The 22,266-nt window shown below is 28.7% G+C and overlaps 1 gene segment (V, D, J or C); it reads right to left on the bottom strand.

Moving 5' to 3' along the window:
• LOC128369834 (T-cell receptor alpha chain constant-like) overlaps window positions 1-20,562 on the bottom strand; it is a 67,713-nt gene extending 47,151 nt beyond the window's left edge. Inside the window, 1 exon segment of the C gene segment in view lies at window positions 20,545-20,562. Coding sequence covers window positions 20,545-20,562 — 18 coding nt within the window.
• Between the last annotated feature and the right edge of the window lie 1,704 nt (window positions 20,563-22,266).

Here is a 22,266-nt window from a genome sequence, read left to right as displayed (position 1 = left end):
AACTTACTGGCTTCAATGTTTAATCTGGTTCCATTTCCAAAGTAGATCTTATATTGACTTGTAGATGTCACACATCATGAAGCATCAGAACATAAACTCAGTTTACTATCGGAAACTAAAAACACAGTTTTTTTTGTATTTATTGTAGTTTTACTGGTAAATATAAATTCTGAACAGTGTAAGTTTGCTGTTAAAGACAGTTTATATTAATAATATTAATGATTTATATCAGTACTCACTGGCTTCAACATTTAATCTGGTTCCATTTCCAAAGATGAACTTGTTAGCGTTGTTATTCACACATCATGAAACATCAGAACAAAAACTCAGCAGATTAACTGAACTAAACTACATTTAAACATCTGAACTCAACCTGCTGATCATAAAACATTAAAATATTTAGTTTACTATCGGAAACACTGGTTTATTGTATTTTTTGCAGTTTTTATTGTATTTATTGTATTTATTGTATTTTTACTGGTAAATATAAATTCTGAACACTGTAAGTTTGCTGTTAAAGACAGTTTATATTAATAATAGTAATGATTTATATCAGTACTCACTGGCTTCAATGTTTAATCTGGTTCCTTTTCCAAAGATCATCTTATTTCCAGTATTCACACATCATGAAGCTTCAGAGCGAAAACTAATCGACGACCAACTGAACTAAACTACAGTTAAAAAACTTAACGACTCAATAATTTCATATAAAACATAAAATGTAAGTTAGGTTAAGTTATGATGAACGTCTTTGAAAACCTTAAACATTATTATTATTATTATTATTATTATTATTATTATTATTATTATCATCATTATATTTAGTTAAACAGTTTTAGCAACAGTTGATGATTTGATTTATAATTTCTCACCTTATTTGATTATACTGAATTATTTCCTATTTATAGTCCAGATGATTTATTCTGCTTTATGTATTTCTGTTAAACTCTCATATTTGTTATAAGATAACTGTTATAAGACTATAAATAAATAATATTAATGATTTATATCAGTACTCACTGGGTTCAATGTTTAATCTGGTTCCTTTTCCAAACGTCATTTTAGCTACTCCAGTATTCACACATCATGAAGCTTCACTACGAAAACTGAACTAAACTACATTTAGTAAAACTTCTACATTTATAAACATCTCCATGAATTAATGTTAATTATTATAATATTAATGATTAATGACATAAAGACAATGTTTCACCTGATTCTGTTAATAAAAGCTTTAAATATTTGGATTACTGCGTTACAACTCTTGTTTTCTGAAACAATAAAGAGTTAAATATTTAACCACATCGTCTGCAAACAGTCGCATTTTATTCTCATTATTAGCTGTTAAATGTTGCTCCAGTTAAACATCAAAGGTTTAATGTTTCATCTGGCTTTCTGTACATAATAATATTTTATTATATATATTATTTAGTTTACTCACTGGCTTCAATGTTTAATCTGATTCCTTTTCCAAAGAAGATCTTAAATCCATCCTTCACACATCATTAATCATCATTACGAAAACTGAACCAAACTACAAATTTAAAGATGCTTCATATTAATAATATTTCACATATAAACATCCAGATTTAAAGATTTAAAAGACGTTTCTGTTATTTAATACGTTTTTACATTTTCCTTCTTAACAGTTGATGATTTATCATTAACACATATAATATTAATATGAAGCATTCAGTCTTTATCTAACATAATATAATAATAAATGTCATAACTCACTGGCTTCAATGTTTAATCTGGTTCCATTTCCAAAGAAGATCTTATAAGCGTTGGAGCCAGTATTCACACATCATGAAGCATCAGAACATAAACTCAGTTTACTATCGGAAACTAAAAAACACTGTTTTATTGTATTTATTGTAGTTTTATTGTATTTATTGTAGTTTTAATGTATTTTTACTGGTAAATGTAAATTCTGAAGCATCATTATGAAAGGTTTGATATAAATAATCAGACTGAACGATAACGTCACTAAATAAACAAACGTTGATTCTGAACTCTGAGTTAGTTTTAATGAGTTTATATTAATATTATTATTAATGATTTATATCAGTACTCACTGGCTTCAATGTTTAATCTGGTTCCTTTTCCAAAGATCATTTTATATAATCCTGCATCCTTCACACATCATGAAGCATCAGAACATAAACTCAACAGATTAATTGAACCAAACTACATATAAATTATAATTAACTATCATCATTAATCATAGTTTTTACAGTGTAGTTATGATGTATATTATATTTAAAGCAGAATTACTCAACTATTTAACACTGATGCTGCTGATACATTAAAACTTTACTTTTATATGTTTTATCTCATATTCTGCTTTTCTGTCAAACTAATAAAATATAAATGTTTTAATAATAATAAATATCATAACTCACTGGCTTCAATGTTTAATCTGGTTCCATTTCCAAATGTGATCTTAGCGTTGGAGCCAGTATTCACACATCATGAAGCATCACTACAAAAACTGAACCAAACTATATTCATAAAAACATTATTTGTAATGATTCCTTAATGATTTTAACTCTCTGTATAAAATCAGAATTCATCACAGTAATAAATAATCTAATTTACTGGCGTTAACGTGCAGATTGGAGCCGCTTCCAAAGATAATCTGATTAACAGACTGATTCCAAAGATAATCTGATTAACAGACTGAAACCTCACAAACCTGAGACACTAAACTCTTCAGAAATGAGACTTTGAATCTTACATTACAACAAATGTTAGTTACGACAACTTTAGTGTAAAATCTGTTAAAGCGAGCGGTGCGTCCTGTTTCTAGTGTTTAACTGTTCAAACCACAAAATCATTTAATTCCAGAGCTTTAATTTACTGCTGGAGTAACACTGGTCAACGCTTCTTAAAGTTTAATTCAGTTTAAAATGAATTCATTAACCATCCTGATAAAAACCGTCACCATTAAACACACTGACGACTAGCTGCTGCAGATTCAACATTAATAACTTCTCATTATATTCAGATTCTTTTATTTAACATGTTAGTTTGGTGTTTATTCCAGTAAAGTTAAAAATGATTTATATCAGTACTCACTGGCTTCAATGTTTAATCTGGTTCCATTTCCAAACGTGATCTTAGTTCCTCCAGTATTCACACATCATGAAGCATCAGAACAAAAACTCAGTAGAGATGAACCAAACTAAACTATTTCATTTAAATATAAAGATAATAAATATTAATATTAACAGTTCCTTCACAGTAAGAAGTAAATCAGCTGTTTTACTGTCGATGCTATTTATGAATATATTGATCTTTGTGATTAAAAAGATTATTTCTCTTCATAGATTTAATATGAACAAAATCATCTTTCAACAAATACTGTAAATACTTTCAACCGTTTGGTAAAAGTTTTAAATCTTTGGATAAAAACAAAGTGAAGCTTCATCCTGGTTCAATGAAAGTCGTGTTACATACGAACATTTTATGTTTTACATGTAAAACACAGGTTAGCTTTACTTTAAAGATATTAATAATATTAATGATTTATATGAGTACTCACTGGCTTCAATGTTTAATCTGGTTCCATTTCCAAAGATCATCTTATATGTTCCATCATTCTTCACACATCATGAAGCTTCATTACGAAAACTGAACTAAACTACATTTTATAAACTTCTACATTTATAAACCTCTCCATGAATTAATGTTTATTATTATAATATTAATGATTAATGACATAAAGACAATGTTTCACCTGATTCTGTTAATAAAAGCTTTAAATATTTGGATTACTGCGTTACAACTCTTGTTTTCTGAAACAATAAAGAGTTAAATATTTAACCACATCGTCTGCAAACAGTCACATTTTATTCTCATTATTAGCTGTTAAATGTTGCTCCAGTTAAACATCAAAGGTTTAATGTTTCATCTGCAGGATGATGATGTGTTTATAACTGAGATATTTTATATGAGTGGACTCACGTGTCTCTACAGTCAGTTTGATTCCAGCTCCAAACGTTATTTTAACGTTATTTGTCCCACAGAACGAACTGACACAACAAAAACCGCTCTGAGCTCCAACAAACACACTTCACCTGATTTCATTCACCAAATACACTCAATCTCATTTACACCAACTCTGGGACTAATATCACTCCTATAGTTATTATATTAATGATTTATATCAGTACTCACTGGCTTCAATGTTTAATCTGGTTCCTTTTCCAAAGATCATCTTAGCTTGATTCCCAGTATTCACACATCATGAAACATCGTTACGAAAACTGAACCTCAACTACACTCAATTAACACTAAAGAATCTAAATTATATTTATAAACATCTCCATGAATTAATGTTGATTAATATAATATTAATGATTAATGAGATTTAAATCTTTGGATTATTGGAGGTTTTTTAAGCCTGAAGAGTTTAGTTAAGTTTCCATCACTGTTGATAGGTTTTAATACTGAATACAACTTTTAATAAATACAATATAATATAATTTATATCAGTACTCACTGGCTTCAATGTTTAATCTGGTTCCATTTCCAAAGAAGATCTTATTTCGATTCGCTCCATCATTCACACATCATGAAGCTTCATTATGAAAACTGAACCAAACTACATTTAGAAAAACGGCTCTTAAAATCGACCTAAAGTATAATTATTATTATCATCATTATTATAACAATTTTCAGTATTCCATGTAAATATCCAGGTTTAATGTAATATTAATGATTACATTGCAGTCATAGACAGCTGTTAGATTGTAGATATATTGAATATTAATGAATGTAAATGTAAATATTTATGATATATGATGATAGTTATATATTTATTATTCTGGTTTTCTGTACATAATAATACTAATAATATTTATTATATATATTATTTAGTTTACTTACTGGCTTCAATGTTTAATCTGGTTCCATTTCCAAACGTGATCTTAGCGTTGTTATTCACACATCATGAAACATCAGAACATAAACTAATCGACCAACTGAACTAAACTACATTTAGATAAACTTCTACATTTATAAACATCTCCATGAATTTATGTTTATTATTATAATATTCATATTTCAGTATTCATTAATGAGTTTTAAATCTTTGGATTATTGGAGTTTTTTGAGCTGAAGAGTTTAGTTAAGTTTCCGTCACTGCTGACAGGTTTTATTACTGAATACAACTTTTAATATAATATAATATAATATAATATAATATAATATTATATAATATAATATTATATAATATAATATTAATGATTTATATCAGTACTCACTGAGTTCAATGTTTAATCTGGTTCCTTTTCCAAAGATCATTTTAGCTGCTGCTCCTCCACTCTTCACACATCATGAAGCATCAGAACATAAACTCAGCAGATTAACTGAACCAAACTACATTTAGAAAACTCATTTTTAATGCTTCATTAATACTTTGGTTTATTGAATATTATATATTACATATTATTATCATGTTTAATATGACGCAGACAATATTTAATATTCAGTCATAAACCTTTCAAACTATCAGAGTTATATTATTTATTATAAAGTAGATTATTCTCCACTTTGTGTCAGCAGTGAGTCCACATTTATATTTACAGATTTTATCTCATATTCTGATTTTCTGACTAACTAATAAAATATAAATGTTGCTTTAATAATAATAAATATCATAACTTACTGGCTTCAATGTTTAATCTGGTTCCTTTTCCAAAGATGATCTTATCTGTTCCAGTATTCACACATCATGAAGCTTCACTACGAAAACTGAACCAAACTACATTTAGAAAACTCATTTTTGATGCTTCATTAATACTTTGGTTTATTGATTATTATATATTATATATTATGATCATGTTTAAGATGACGCAGACAATATTTAATATTTAGTCATCAACCCTTTAAACCTATCAGAGTTATATTATTTATTATAAAGTGGATTATTCTCTACTTTGTGTATCTATATTTATATGTTTTATCTCATATTCTGCTTTTCTGTCAAACTCATTAAATATAAATGTTGTTTTAATAATAAATATCATAACTTACTGGCTTCAATGTTTAATCTGGTTCCTTTTCCAAAGATCATCTTAACTCCATCCTTCACACATCATGAAACTTCATTACGAAAACTGAACCAAACTATATTTTTACATTTAGCACTTTTATTTTGAAGGAGCATTTTATAGATGATAGTTTAGATGAATTAATGGATGAATTGATGCTTTTATTTTGGTGATTCTGATGAATAATGTGACTGATGATGTTAAAACAGTTAAATGTTGATCTGAACACTGAGTCTAAAGTTTATCTTTATTATAGTTATATATTTATTATTCTGGTTTTCTGTACATAATAATATTTATTATATATATTATTTAGTTTACTTACTGGCTTCAATGTTTAATCTGGTTCCATTTCCAAACGTGATCTTAGTTACTCCTCCAGTATTCACACATCATGAAACATCAGAACATAAACTAACCCTAACTCAACCAGATTATAAAAAAGTTTACGATCGGAAAAACTAAAAACACAGTTTTACTGTTTTTATTGTATTTTTACTGGTAAATGTAAATTTTAAAGTTTATATTAATAATATTAATGATTTATATCAGTACTCACTGGCTTCAATGTTTAATCTGGTTCCTTTTCCAAACGTGATCTTATATGTTCCATCATTCTTCACACATCATGAAGCATCATTACGAAAACTGAACTAAACTACATTTAGTAAAACTTCTACATTTATAAACATCTCCATGAATTAATGTTTATTATTATAATATTAATGATTAATGACATGAAGACAATGTTTCACCTGATTCTGTTAATAAAAGCTTTAAATATTTGGATTACTGCGTTACAACTCTTGTTTTCTGAAACAATAAAGAGTTAAATATTTAACCACATCGTCTGCAAACAGTCGCATTTTATTCTCAATATTAGCTGTTAAATGTTGCTCCAGTTAAACATCAAAGGTTTAATGTTTCATCTGGCTTTCTGTACATAATAATATTTTAATATATATATTATTTTGTTTACTTACTGGCTTCAATGTTTAATCTGGTTCCTTTTCCAAAGATCATCTTATATGTTCCATCATTCACACATCATGAAGCTTCAGAACAAAAACTCAGCAGAGATTAACTGAACTAAACTACATTTAAACATCTGAACTCAACCTGCTGATTTTTATGTTTTATAACATAAAAATATTCAGTTTACTATCGAAAAACACTGGTTTATTGTATTTATTGTAGTTTTACTGGTAAATATAAATTCTGAACACTGTAAGCTTGCTGTTAAAGTTTATATTAATAATATTAATGATTTATATCAGTACTCACTGGCTTCAATGTTTAATCTGGTTCCATTTCCAAAGATCATCTTCTGATTATTCACACATCATTAATCATCATTACGAAAACTGAACCAAACTACATTTAGAAATTTAAAGATGCTTCATATTAATAATATTTCACATATAAACATCCAGATTTAAAGATTTAAAAGACGTTTCTGTTATTTAATACGTTTTTACATTTTCCTTCATAACAGTTGATGTTTTATGATTTATATGATTAACACAGATAAAGACTTTAAGATGCTTCATATTAATATAATATAATATAATATAATATAATATAATAGTAAATATCAGTACTCACTGGCTTCAATGTTTAATCTGGTTCCATTTCCAAAGAAGATCTTATAAGCGTTGGAGCCAGCATTCACACATCATGAAGCATCAGAACATAAACTCACTTTACTATCGGAAACTAAAAAACACTGTTTTATTGTAGTTTTATTGTATTTATTGTAGTTTTAATGTATTTATTGTAGTTTTATTGTATTTTTACTGGTAAATGTAAATTCTGAAGCATCATTACGAAAGGTTTGATATAAATAATCAGACTGAACGATAACGTCACAAAACGTTAATTTATACTTAAAGAAAATGTTGATTCTGAACTCTGAGTTAGTTTTTAATGAGTTTATATTAATATCATTATTATTATTAATGATTTATATCAGTACTCACTGGCTTCAATGTTTAATCTGGTTCCTTTTCCAAACGTGATCTTCTGATTATTCACACATCATGAAGCATCATTACGAAAACTGAACCAAACTACATTTAGAAATTTAAAGATGCTTCATATTAATAATATTTCACATATAAACATCCAGATTTAAAAGACGTTTCTGTTATTTAATACGTTTTTACATTTTCCTTCATAACAGTTGATGTTTTATCATTAACACAGATAAAGACTTTTAAAGATGCTTCATATTAATATAATAAAATAATAAATATCATAACTTACTGGCTTCAATGTTTAATCTGGTTCCTTTTCCAAATGTGATCTTTACTTGATTCCCAGTAGTCACACATCATGAAGCTTCATTACGAAAACTGAACCAAACTACATTTTAATAACTACTAGTTAAAATTCAGGTCTGATATAAATAATCATGTTAAATAATCAGACTGAACGATAACGTAATTTTACATTTTTTACAGTAAAACCCATAAAGAATAAAATGTGTGATATTAACTGATGAGAAGGAAAGTGTTTAATAGCAGCTGGTTCATTTATTTGGTTATTAACATTAAACGTTTTTTTTTACGTTTTTAATCTGATAATAGTTTATGTCGGATTATTTTTTATTGGTTTTCTGTACATAATAATACTTTAAATATTTATTGTATATATTATTTTGTTTACTTACTGGCTTCAATGTTTAATCTGGTTCCATTTCCAAACGTGATCTTAGTCCCAGATGTCACACATCATGAGGCTTCATTACAAAAACTGAACCAAACTATATTCATAAAAACATTATTCGTAATGATTCCTTAATGATTTTAACTCTCTGTATAAAATCAGAATTCATCACATTAATAAATAATCTAATTTACTGGCGTTAATGTGCAGTTTGGAGCCGCTTCCAAAGATAATCTGATTAACAGACTGATTCCAAAGATAATCTGATTAACAGACTGAAACCTCACAAACCTGAGACCCTAAACTCTTCAGAAATGAGACTTTGAATCTCACATTACAACAAATGTTAGTTACGACAACTTTAGGGTAAAATCTGTTAAAACGAGTGATGCGTCCTGTTTCTAGTGTTTAACTGTTCAAACCACAAAATCATTTAATTCCAGAGCTTTAATTTACTGCTGGAGTAACACTGGTCAACGCTTCTTAAAGTTTAATTCAGTTTAAAATGAATTCATTAACCATCCTGATACAAACCGTCACCATTAAACACACCGACGACTAACTGCTGCAGATTCAACATTAATAACTTCTCATTATATTCAGATTCTTTTATTTAACATGTTAGAAGTTTGGTGTTTATTCCAGTAAAGTTAAAAATGATTTATATCAGTACTCACTGGCTTCAATGTTTAATTTGGTTCCTTTTCCAAAGATCATCTTTCGAGTCCCATCATTCACACATCATGAAGCATCAGAACATAAACTCAGTTTACTATCCCAAACTAAAAAACACTGTTTTAATGTATTTATTGTAGTTTTATTGTATTTATTGTAGTTTTATTATATTTATTGTAGTTTTAATGTATTTATTGTAGTTTTATTGTATTTTTACTGGTAAATGTAAATTCTGAAGCATCATTACGAAAGGTTTGATATAAATAATCAGGCTGAACGATAACGTCACAAAACGTTAATTTACACTGAAAGAAAATGTTGATTCTGAACTCTGAGTTAGTTTTTAATGAGTTTATATTAATAATATTATTATTAATGATTTATATCAGTACTCACTGAGTTCAATGTTTAATCTGGTTCCTTTTCCAAAGATCATCTTATCTGTTCCACTAGTCACACATCATGAAGCTTCATTACGAAAACTGAACTAAACTACGTTTAGTAAAACTTCTACATTTATAAACATCTCCATGAATTAATATTTATTATTATGATATTCATGATTAATGACATAAAGACAATGTTTCACCTGATTCTGTTAATAAAAGCTTTAAATATTTGGATTACTGCGTTACAACTCTTGTTTTCTGAAACAATAAAGAGTTAAATATTTAACCACATCGTCTGCAAACAGTCGCATTTTATTCTCATTATTAGCTGTTAAATGTTGCTCCAGTTAAACATCAAAGGTTCTTATTTCAGTAAACAATGATATTAATGATTTATATCAGTACTCACTGGCTTCAATGTTTAATCTGGTTCCTTTTCCAAAGATCATCTTAGCTTGATTCCCAGTATTCACACATCATGAAGCTTCATTGCGAAAACTGAACTAAACTACATTTAGAAAACTCATTTTGATGCTTCATTAATACTTTGGTTTATTATATATTATATATTATGATCATGTTTAATATGACACAGACAATATTTAATAGTTAGTCATAAACCTTTCAAACTATCAGAGTTATATTATTTATTATAAAGTGGATTATTCTCTGCTTTGTGTCAGCAGTGAGTCCACATTTATATTTACAGGTTTTATCTCATATTCTGCTTTTCTGTCAAACTGACAGACAAATACTGACAAACTGACAAATATAAATGTTGTTTTAATAATAATAAATATCATAACTTACTGGCTTCAATGTTTAATCTGGTTCCATTTCCAAAGATCATCTTCTGATAATTCACACATCATGAAACATCATTACGAAAACTGAACCAAACTATATTTAAAAAAACGGCTCTTAAAATCGACCTGAAGTATAATTATTATTATAACTATAATTATTATCAGTATTCCATCTAAATATCCAGGTTTAATATAATATTAATGATCACATTGCCGTCATAGACAGCTGTTAGATTGTAGATATATTGAATATTAATGAATGTAAATGTAAATATTTATGATATATGATGATAGTTATATATTTATTATTCTGGTTTTCTGTACATAATAATACTAATAATATTTATTATATATATTATTTAGTTTACTTACTGGCTTCAATGTTTAATCTGGTTCCTTTTCCAAACGTGATCTTTCGATCGCCAGTATTCACACATCATGAAACATCAGGACAGAAACTCAGCAGATTAACTTTTGATCCATTATTATAATTTCACCAGAAACATCCATTTAAAGACGCTGCGTATTAATAATATAATGATTTATATCAGTACTCACTGGGCTTAAATGAGCTGAAGTGATAATAACAACGTTTAAAATATATTATATATTATTAAATATGTTTAAACCTCAGAACATTTCTTAACGGACTGAAACAGTTTAAACTGCATTTTATCAGAAAACCTCAAACTTCATCTGCAGCTTCTATAAAGTTTAATAAAATCTAAAAACAAGAAACTAAAACTAACCTGACCTCAGTTATTGATTATTAAACAGAAATATGAGCTCAGCTTTTATTTTGACATTTCAGACACAGAAAAGGTAAAAACATGTTTTGGGGTTATTTAAGATAAATAATTATGATCAGACTGACTGGACTCCACAGTGAATAATATAATATAATATAATATAATATAATATTAAATAAATGAACTTACTGGACTCCACAGTGAGTTTAGTTCCAGGTCCAAACTGGATTTTATCAGCGTTTCCTCTCACACAGTAAAACTCTGCTGTACAATAACTTTATAAACAATAACCTCATAATAAAACTGTATTTATTGTAGTTTTATTGTATTTATTGTAGTTTTATTGCTAAATGTAAATTCTGAACACTAAGTTTGCTTTTAATGACAACTTATATAAATAATATTTATATCAGTACTCACTGGCTTCAATGTTTAATCTGGTTCCATTTCCAAACGTGATCTTTTGAGTTCCATCATTCACACATCATGAAGCTTCATTACGAAAACTGAACTAAACTACATTTAGTAAAACTTCTACATTTCTAAACATCTCCATGAATTAATGTTTATTATTATAATATTAATGATTAATGACATAAAGACAATGTTTCACCTGATTCTGTTAATAAAAGCTTTAAATATTTGGATTACTGCGTTACAACTCTTGTTTTCTGAAACAATAAAGAGTTAAATATTTAACCACATCGTCTGCAAACAGTCGCATTTTATTCTCATTATTAGCCGTCGGCAACTAAAAAACACTATTTTATTGTATTTATTGTATTTTTACTGGTAAATATAAATTCTGAACACTGTAAGTTTGCTGCTAAAGACAATTTATATTAATTATATTAATGATTTATATCAGTACTCACTGGCTTCAATGTTTAATCTGGTTCCATTTCCAAAGATCATCTTATAAGCGTTGGATCCACTCTTCACACATCATGAAGCATCATTACGAAAACTGAACCAAACTACATTTAGAAAAACATTATTTCTAAATAATCTGCAACTTTTGTTTTGAAGGAACATTTTATAGATGCTAGTTTAAATGAATTAATGGATGAATTGATGCTTTTATTTTGGTGATTCTGATGAATAATGTGACTGATGATGTTAAAACAGTTAAATGTTGATGTGAACACTGAACTGGATGATCTGGAGACATTTTAATATCTGAATCATTTCCATCAGTCAGAGAAACACTGATAACGTTAAATATATAAAGAGAAGATGAGACTTACTGGACTCAACCGCTAACAGAGAACCAGAACCAAACAGCAGTTTCTCTCGTCCTCCAGTATTCACACATCATAAAGCTTCATTATGAAAACTGAACTAAACTACATTTAGATAAATAACTAGTGAACATTTCACAATAAATGTCCAGGTGTGATAAATAATCATGTTAAATAATCAGAGTGAACGATAACGTCACTAAATAAACAACTTTGATATAAATAATCAGCTCCAGTCACAAAACATACGACACAAAAATTAAAATTAAATTGTGAATTAGCTGATATAAATAGTTTAGTTTAGTTTATATTAATAATATTAATGATTTATATCAGTACTCACTGGCTTCAATGTTTAATCTGGTTCCTTTTCCAAAGATCATCTTTTCTCGATTCACTCCAGTATTCACACATCATGAAGCTTCATTACGAAAACTGAACCAAACTACATTTACATTATATATTACATTACATATTCTATATTACATTTAGGACTTTTATTTTATTTAAGTTTCCATCACTGCTGACAGGTTTTATTACTGAATACAACTTTTAATATAATATAATATAATATAATATAATATAATTTATATCAGTACTCACTGGCTTCGATATTTAATCTGGTTCCTTTTCCAAAGATCGTCCTCGCTCCGCTCTGAGTCACACTCTGAGTCTCAGCTGACTGAAAACCTCAAACTGCTTCTTTTATCTTTTAACTTCATTTAATTTACAAATTAACTCTTTAATCAGGTTTACATTTATTAAATTACTGAATACAAACATTTAAAATCATTATTGTTGGAAACAGGTTGAAATATTCTGATTAAAGGATTATGTCACTGTATTTAGTCTGATTAAAGGATTATTTCACTGTAGGCTGATTAAAGGATTATGTCACTGTATTTAGTCTGATTAAAGGATTATTTCACTGTATTTAGTCTGATTAAAGGATTATTTCACTGTATTTAGTCTGATTAAAGGATTATTTCACTGTAGGCTGATTAAAGGATTATGTCACTGTATTTAGTCTGATTAAAGGATTATTTCACTGTATTTAGTCTGATTAAAGGATTATTTCACTGTATGTAGTCTGATTACGGCTTCATGCTGCGTTCAGGTCTCTTTGGAAACTTTCTCCACTAAAAGTTAAAATGAAGTTTTGCAGGTTTGAAACAATAAAAGTTGTTTTTAATCATTCTTATAAAACAGAAACTTTACATTTGTTCCTCTGAAGCGTAAAATATGATTTCAGCTGTTTGTTTTAAACCTAAGAAACATTTTATAAACTCTCCGTGTTTATTAATAATAGTTTTTTAATCTGTTTCTGACCTGATTCGACCGTTAGCTTCGTTCCTTTCCCAAATATAATCTTCTCGGCTCCGGTTCTCGTCACACTGTGAGTCTCGGCTGACTGAAAACCTCAAACTGACTCTTTCATCTCTGATTCTGTTTTAACTTCATTTAATCTCCATTTTTACTCTTTAATCAGTTTGAATGTCTTTTTATTTCATCACGTGTTGCTTTTATATTCTGAGTTTATGTTTAATATATAAAACACTTTGATGTTAAAATGCTGCAGGTTGGAATATTTCAGTATTAAAGGATTATTTCACTTTATTTTAAGCCTCATTAACTCTTTACATTCTGGTCATTTTTACATTTAAGAGCTTTAAAACCACCAGATTCACAAAGTTTACCAACACTTTTATAATAAAGTGAGTGTAGAGACAGAATATGAACATTATGTAAAGATGTTTGTTAAGTTTTTTTCCTTCTTTATAAACTATTCTTTAGTTTTCTGACCTGATTCGACGGTTAGCTTCGTTCCTCTCCCGAATATAATCTTCCTCGCTCCGCTCTGAGTCTCACTGTGACGCTCAGCTGACTCAAAACCTCCAACTTTAAACTTTAACTCTTAATTTAAACTGATTATTTAAATCTGATTATTTTAAACCGGTTTTAAAGTTTTTATATTTGAGCTTTAAAATCCGATGAATTTAAATAAAGTGATTAAAGTCAAACAAACATTTAAATTTTTCTTTTTTTCTTCAGAATCAGTTTTTATGTCACGAAACATTTAAAATCTGCATTTATGATTATTTCCTTTATAAATGTGTTTTCTGCTGTAATTTAATCTGTTTTAAACTTTTTAATAATCTGATTATGAATCGTTTCCATCAGCTGTTCATAGTTTTATCTATTTTTTAGTTTTTTATGTATAAACACAAATAAAGTTTCTGTTTAAAGATTCTTCATATAAATAATATAAATAATACTATTAATAATTTATATCAGTACTCACTGGCTTCAATGTTTAATCTGGTTCCTTTTCCAAAGATGATCTTATCTGCTGCTCCTCTCTTCACACATCATGAAGCATCAGAACAAAAACTAATCAATCAACTGAACTCAACTACATTTAGAAAAACATTATTTCTAAATAATTTGCAACTTTTATTTTGAAGGAACATGTTAGAGATGATAGTTAAGATGAATTGATGCTTTTATTCTGGTGATTCTGATGAATAATGTGACTGATGATGTTAATACTCTACTTTTATATGTTTTATCTCATATTCTGCTTTTCTGTCAAATTCATTAAATATAAATGTTGTTTTAATAATAAATATCATAACTTACTGGCTTCAATGTTTAATCTGGTTCCTTTTCCAAAGATCAGCTTATTATATCCACTCCCATCATTCACACATCATGAAGCTTCAGAACATAAACTGAACTCAACCAGATTATAAAAAAGTTTATGATCGGGAACTAAAAACACAGTTTTTATTGTTTTTCATTGTATTTTTACTGGTAAATGTAAATTTGAAAGACAGTTTATATTAATAGTATTAGTGATTTATATCAGTACTCACTGGCTTCAATGTTTAATCTGGTTCCATTTCCAAACGTGATCTTAGCTACTCCACTCTTCACACATCATGAAGCTTCATTACATAAACTGAACTAAACTACATTTAGTAAAACTTCTACATTTATAAACATCTCCATGAATTAATGTTTATTATTATAATATTAATGATTAATGACATAAAGACAATGTTTCACCTGATTCTGTTAATAAAAGCTTTAAATATTTGGATTACTGCGTTACAACTCTTGTTTTCTGAAACAATAAAGAGTTAAATATTTAACCACATCGTCTGCAAACAGTCGCATTTTATTCTCATTATTAGCTGTTAAATGTTGCTCCAGTTAAACATCAAAGGTTTAATGTTTCATCTGGCTTTCTGTACATAATAATATTTTAATATATATATTATTTAATTTACTTACTGGCTTCAATGTTTAATCTGGTTCCTTTTCCAAACGTGATCTTTTCTGTTCCTCTATTCACACAACACGAAGCTTCACTACGAAAACTCCCCTGCTGTAATCTTTAATAATATTAATATAACTTTAATATAACTTTAATATAACGTCCCACTGCAGAGTTAAACACTGTATAATCTGTTTTATCTTATTTAAACTGGTTCTGATTCAGTTCTGACTTTATGAGAAAAGTTTAAAATATTTAAACTACAGTAAAACTATTTTAATTTCAGATTAAACTCAGAGAAACCTCCAGAGACCTCTGAGAACATCTGCAGCTTTATTTATTATAATTATAATAAAACCTCCAGAAACATCATCTCTACTAAATGTTTATTATTATTATAATAAACTGATATTAATGAATTTTCATCTTCAAGCTTTAGAAACTCAGTTTAACGTCACGTCTCCTCTTTACTACAATAATAATAATAATAATATTAATATTAAACTCACCAGATTCAACAGTTAGTTTGGTCCCATTGCCAAAGTAAAGTTTCTCTCCCTGATTCTTCACACAGTAAATCTCTCTGTGACATAAACTGCTGCTCTCATTTATCTCTGCTCTAACTTCTTATAATTCATTTTTGTCTCTACATGTATAGTAGTTTACTTTATCTGCTGTTATATTAAGTTTATTTAGTTTATTAACAGTATAAATGTCACATTTTAAAATATATATAGACAAAAGTCATTAAATTGTCTCTGATAGTCGTTTTCTTCACTTTAAACCAGTTTGATCCTGTTTTCTGTTTCTCATGTTTAAATTAATTCAAGTATAAAAACATTAATAATAATAATAATATTATTAAACTCACCAGATTCAACCGTTAGTTTGGTTCCTCTGCTGAAATAAAGTTTCTGTACTCCCTGAGTCACACAGTAAATCTCTCTGTGACATAAACTGCTGTTTGTCTCTGATCTTAATAAAAACAGTTTTAACTATTTTTAATCTTTACTCTGATTGTTTTATTCTCACGTTGGTTTATTAATCTTTATTTGAATGTAAAGTAAAGTAATGTTTCATGTAACTGAATATTTCTGTAGATTAAACAGTTTGATCAGTTTGTTTGTTAAAGTCATACAAACAGAATAAAGCTGAGTTTGCATTAATCTATAATCCTGATTAACTCTGACGTAGTTCCTCAATAAAACTACTGACACATTTTAAAGCAGAAAAACATAAAAATTAATAATAAACTCACCAGATTCAACTGTTAGTTTGGTTCCATTCCCAAATATCATTTTTTGTCCTCCTGCCTGATTCACACAGTAAATCTCTCTGTGACAAAAACTGCTGCTCTCTTTCAGCTCTGCTCTAACTTCTTATAATTCATGTTTGTCTCTAAATGTTTATTACTTTACTTTATCTGCTGTTATATTAACTTTATTAAGTTTAATAAGTTTATTAACAAGTCAGACTGATTTTACTGTATTTTCCTGTTCAGTCTGAGTTCAGCTCAGTTTCTATCAAACTCTAGAAAACCTCATTAAAGTAAATTAAATGAGTTAAACTGATTTAAAGTATAAAATCATTAATAATTATAATATCAATAATAATTATAATAATATTAAACTCACCAGATTCAACAGTTAGTTTGGTTCCTCTCCCAAATGTGAGTTTATCGTTGTTTCTATTCACACAGTGACGCAGCGCTCAGTAAAAACCTCTCTGAGTTAAACACTAAACACTTTTCACTAAAACTCACTTTAAAACTACGTCTGTTTTTGGCATTAATGAACTTCCGTACAGTTTCTTTACATCGCTGCTTTTTCTCTTTTTATTTCTTTTAGTGTGCTTTTGTAAACTTTTTAATGTTTGTAAAGTTTAATGTTCATTTAAACTCTACAAACGTGAAGTAAACTCTAATAAAATGATTCATGAAGGAAGTCGGACACATTTTAAAATATAAAACCATTAAATTAATAATAAACTCACCAGATTCAACCGTTAGTTTAGTTCCATTACCGAAATACATTTTTCCTGATGTCTGAGTCACACAGTAAATCTCTCTGTGACAAAAACTGCTGCAACTTTTAACTTTAATGTTTGTCTCTAAATGTTTATTACTTTACTTTATCTGCTGTTATATTAAGTTTATTTAGTTTATTAACAATATAAATGTCACATTTTAAATTATAAATAGACAAAAGTCATTAAAGTCTCTCTGATACTCGTTTTTACACTTTAAACCAGTTTGATCCTGTTTTTGTTTTTAACTTTTAAATTCATCATTACATATTTATTATTATTATAGTATTAGTAGTATAATAACAACATTTTACTGTTTTTTCCTGTTCAGTCTGAGTTCCGCTCAGTTTCTATCAAACTCTATAAAACCTCATTAAAGTAAATTAAATGAGCAATAAAACAACTCTGACACATTTTAAAGTATAAAACATTAATAATTATAATAATTATAATAATTATAATATTAAACTCACCAGATTCAACAGTTAGCTGAGTTCCTTTCCCAAATATCATTTTCTCAGTGTTTCTATTCACACAGTGACGCAGCGCTCAGTAAAAACCTCTCTGAGCTTCATGATTCACTTTTCACTAAAATTCATTTTAAAACTAAAAAAAATCACTTTTATTCTACTGAACCAGCATTTCAAAATAAAAGCCTTTCTTAGAAGCAGTTAGTTTTTTACGCTTTGTTTAAACTTCACGTAGTTTAGTTTTACAGTGTTCAGGTTTATCTGTAATTATTATTATTAACAAGTTTCTGGTTTTGACATCAATGAACTTCCGTACAATTTCACTGCTTTTTCTCTTTTTATTTTTTTTATTTTTGTGTATTTTTGTAAACTTTTTAATGTTTTATGACTTTAATGTTCAATTAAACTCTACAAACATGAAGTTAACTCAAACTAAATGATTCATGAAGGAAGTCTGACACATTTTAAAATAGAAAACCATTAAATTAATAATAAACTCACCAGATTCAACCGTTAGTTTGGTTCCATTACCAAAATAAATCCTGTTTACTCCTCCTTTATTCACACAGTAAATCTCTCTGTGACAAAAACTGCTGCTCTGTTTCATCTCTGCTCTAACTTTAACTTTAATGTTTGTCTCTAAATGTTTATTACTTTACTTTATCTGCTGTTATATTAAGTTTATTAAGTTTATTAACAGTATAAATGTCACATTTTAAAATATATAACGACAAAAGTCATTAAATTCTCTCTGAAACTCGTTTTTACACTTTAAACCAGTTTGATCCTGTTTTCTGTTTGTTTTTAGCTTTTAAATTATCATTACATATTAATTATTATTATTAATAGTAGTAGTATTATTAGTATAATAACAACATTTTACTGTATTTTCCTGTTCAGTCTGAGTTCAGCTCAGTTTCTATCAAACTCTATAAAACGTAAATTAAATGACTAATAAATGGGTTAAACTGATATTTAAAGTATAAAACCATTAAATTAATAATATTAATATTAAACTCACCAGATTCAACCGTCAGTTTTGTTCCATTACCGAAATAAATCCTGTTTCCTCCTCGATCAGTCACACAGTAAATCTCTCTGTGACAAAAACTGCTGTTTGTCTCTGACTCAGGTTTTAAATGTTTGTTGTATTTTTTCATTAATCTGATTTTAATAATAATGTTTATTGTGATATTTAACACGGAGCTGATGTTTTATAAATGTTTTACTGTATTTTACATTTATTCCTGTTCAGTCTGAGTTCAGCTCAGTTTCTATCAAACTCTCTAAAACCTCATTAAAGTAAATTAAATAAGTTAAACTGATATTTAAAGTAGAAAACCATAAAAATTAATAATATTAATATTAAACTCACCAGATTCAACAGTCAGTTTGGTTCCATTGCCGAAATAAATCCTGTTTACTCCTCCTTTATTCACACAGTAAATCTCTCTGTGACAAAAACTGCTGCTCTGTTTCATCTCTGCTCTAACTTTTTAAAATTCATTTTTGTCTCTAAATGTTTATTACTTTACTTTATCTGCTGTTATATTAAGTTTATTAACAGTATAAATGTCACATTTAAAAAAAGAAAAACACAACAGTCATTAAATTCTCTATACTTGTTTTTTTTACACTTTAAACCAGTTTGATCCTGATTTCTGTTTTTCACTTTTCATTTTCTTCATTTATCATCATTACATATTAATTATTATATTATTATATTATTATAGTAGTAGTAGTACAATAACAACATTTTACTGTATTTTCCTGTTCAGTCTGAGTTCAGCTCAGTTTCTATCAAACTCTATAAAACCTCATTAAAGTAAATTAAATGAGTTAAACTGATATTTAAAGTAGAAAACCATAAAAATTAATAATATTAATAATGATAAACTCACCAGATTCAACAGTCAGTTTGGTTCCATTGCCGAAATATATTTGATTTCCTCGATCATTCACACAGTAAATCTCTCTGTGACAAAAACTGCTGAATGTCTCCAATGAAACTGAATCCTGATAATCTTCATTTCTCTCGTTAATCTGAGACTTTAACGTTTATTTTAATCTAAACTTTGATTTGTTTTATCGGGTTTTTCTTCTGTAGGTGTTGTTTTCTGATGGTTTGAAACTTTCATCGTCTAGCAAACACTTTTATTTTTAGGAGTTTAGATGAAACTCACCAACAGCTCGTCACACATCGTCCATCTCGTTCATCTCAGATTAAACTCCGTCAGAAATAATCCACAAACAGCCGTCGAGCCCGAAACACTCTGAGAGTAACGTCTGCTTCCCTTTAACGTAACCGGCTAATCCTTCGTTCCTCGTATCCGAACTCAAGCTCCTCCTTCGGTCCAGACGACGTTCGTTAACTATAAAAACACATTAAATACAGATTAGCCTTCTGATTGGTTAGAATAAATAACTCGTACAACTTAACGTTAAACTAAATAAAACTCGTTTATCGGCGTATAAAACTGTATCGTCTGCGTAAAGACAAACTGAACCATGTGGAGCGTCGTCATGGAGACTGTTAACGATGTTAAATCACAACATCGTCTGAAACTCGTTCTGATGATGGAATAGCATCAACAATGGTACGTAACGTAACGTAACGTAACGTATCGGAACGTAATGTATCGGAACGTAATGTATCATAACATAACGTATCGTAACGTAACATAACATATCGTAATGTAACGTATCGTTATGTAACGTAATGTAACGTAATGTAACGTATCGTAATGTAACGTATCGTAATGTAACGTAACTTATCGTAACGTATTGTAATGTAACGTATCGTAATGTAACGTATCGTAATGTAACGTAATTTAATGTAACGTATCGTAATGTAACGTAATTTAATGTATCGTAGCGTATTGTAACGTATCGTAATGTAACGTATCGTAATGTAGCGTATCGTATCACATCAGTAAAAAAAGCATCTCCAGTTCTTTTGTAACTCTACGTGAACTTTTACGATGTTTCAACCATCACGCGTCATCTTTGAGTTTTACAGTTAAAATAAGTTCTCTGCTAATGTTAGGGGACCTTTGTTGCCATGGCTACAACAACAATAATATAATAATAAGAATAAGAATAATAATACATACGCGATTACGGTAAAACTACGTTGACCGTCAGTTAGAAACAGGAAGTGAAGACTCTGATCTCTCGTGTTGAAGTCGTTAAAGTTTTGTGGACGTTGATTTTGTTCCTGTATATTTTTACGTCACCTGATTTCCTGCTCTGCGTCCGTCTTCACGACAGCAGCCACTAGGGGGCGATCTCACTGCACGTTAACTGATGATAGCTGACGTCTCTCTCTCCAAGGTTTCAGTGTTTCAGTTGTTCAGAAATGACGTATCTGTTTCTGAGCATCAGGTTCATGACTCCTCTGCAGCTTCGGCTCCTCTGACATAAAAACTCATCCAGGAGTTAAAATTAAAGCTTCCTGTCTCCGGCAGGAAGGAAAGAAGTGATGTGACCCGTTTAGAGACGAACCCAAACGCCACCTGTGTCCTAAAAATGAGTCTGAGAGGAAACAGCAGCTCTGAGTCTGGTTTTATTCTCTCTGAACAGACGATGATGTTCTTTATTTAGATAGAACACATTAAAGACAGATTAGCCTTCTGATTGGTTAGAATAAATAACTCGTACAACTTCACGTTAAACTAAATAAAACTCGTTCTGTTTATCAGCGTATAAAACTGTATCGTCTGCGTAAAGACAAACTGAACCATGTGGAGCGTCGTCATGATGTCAGACTGGATGGGATGGGATGGGAGTAACAGAGGCAGTTCTAAGACTGATGGGTCCAGAACCAGAAAGAACGGATGCATTGACGATGTGCAATGGAAGGACAGACAGAAGATAGGCAGGCCTTGACCAGAGCAGTGGGCCTG

This window comes from Scomber japonicus, chromosome 12, assembly GCF_027409825.1.
Source record: "Scomber japonicus isolate fScoJap1 chromosome 12, fScoJap1.pri, whole genome shotgun sequence".
NCBI classification, from domain to species: domain Eukaryota; kingdom Metazoa; phylum Chordata; class Actinopteri; order Scombriformes; family Scombridae; genus Scomber; species Scomber japonicus.
This window is presented reverse-complemented; position numbering and strand designations above follow the sequence as displayed.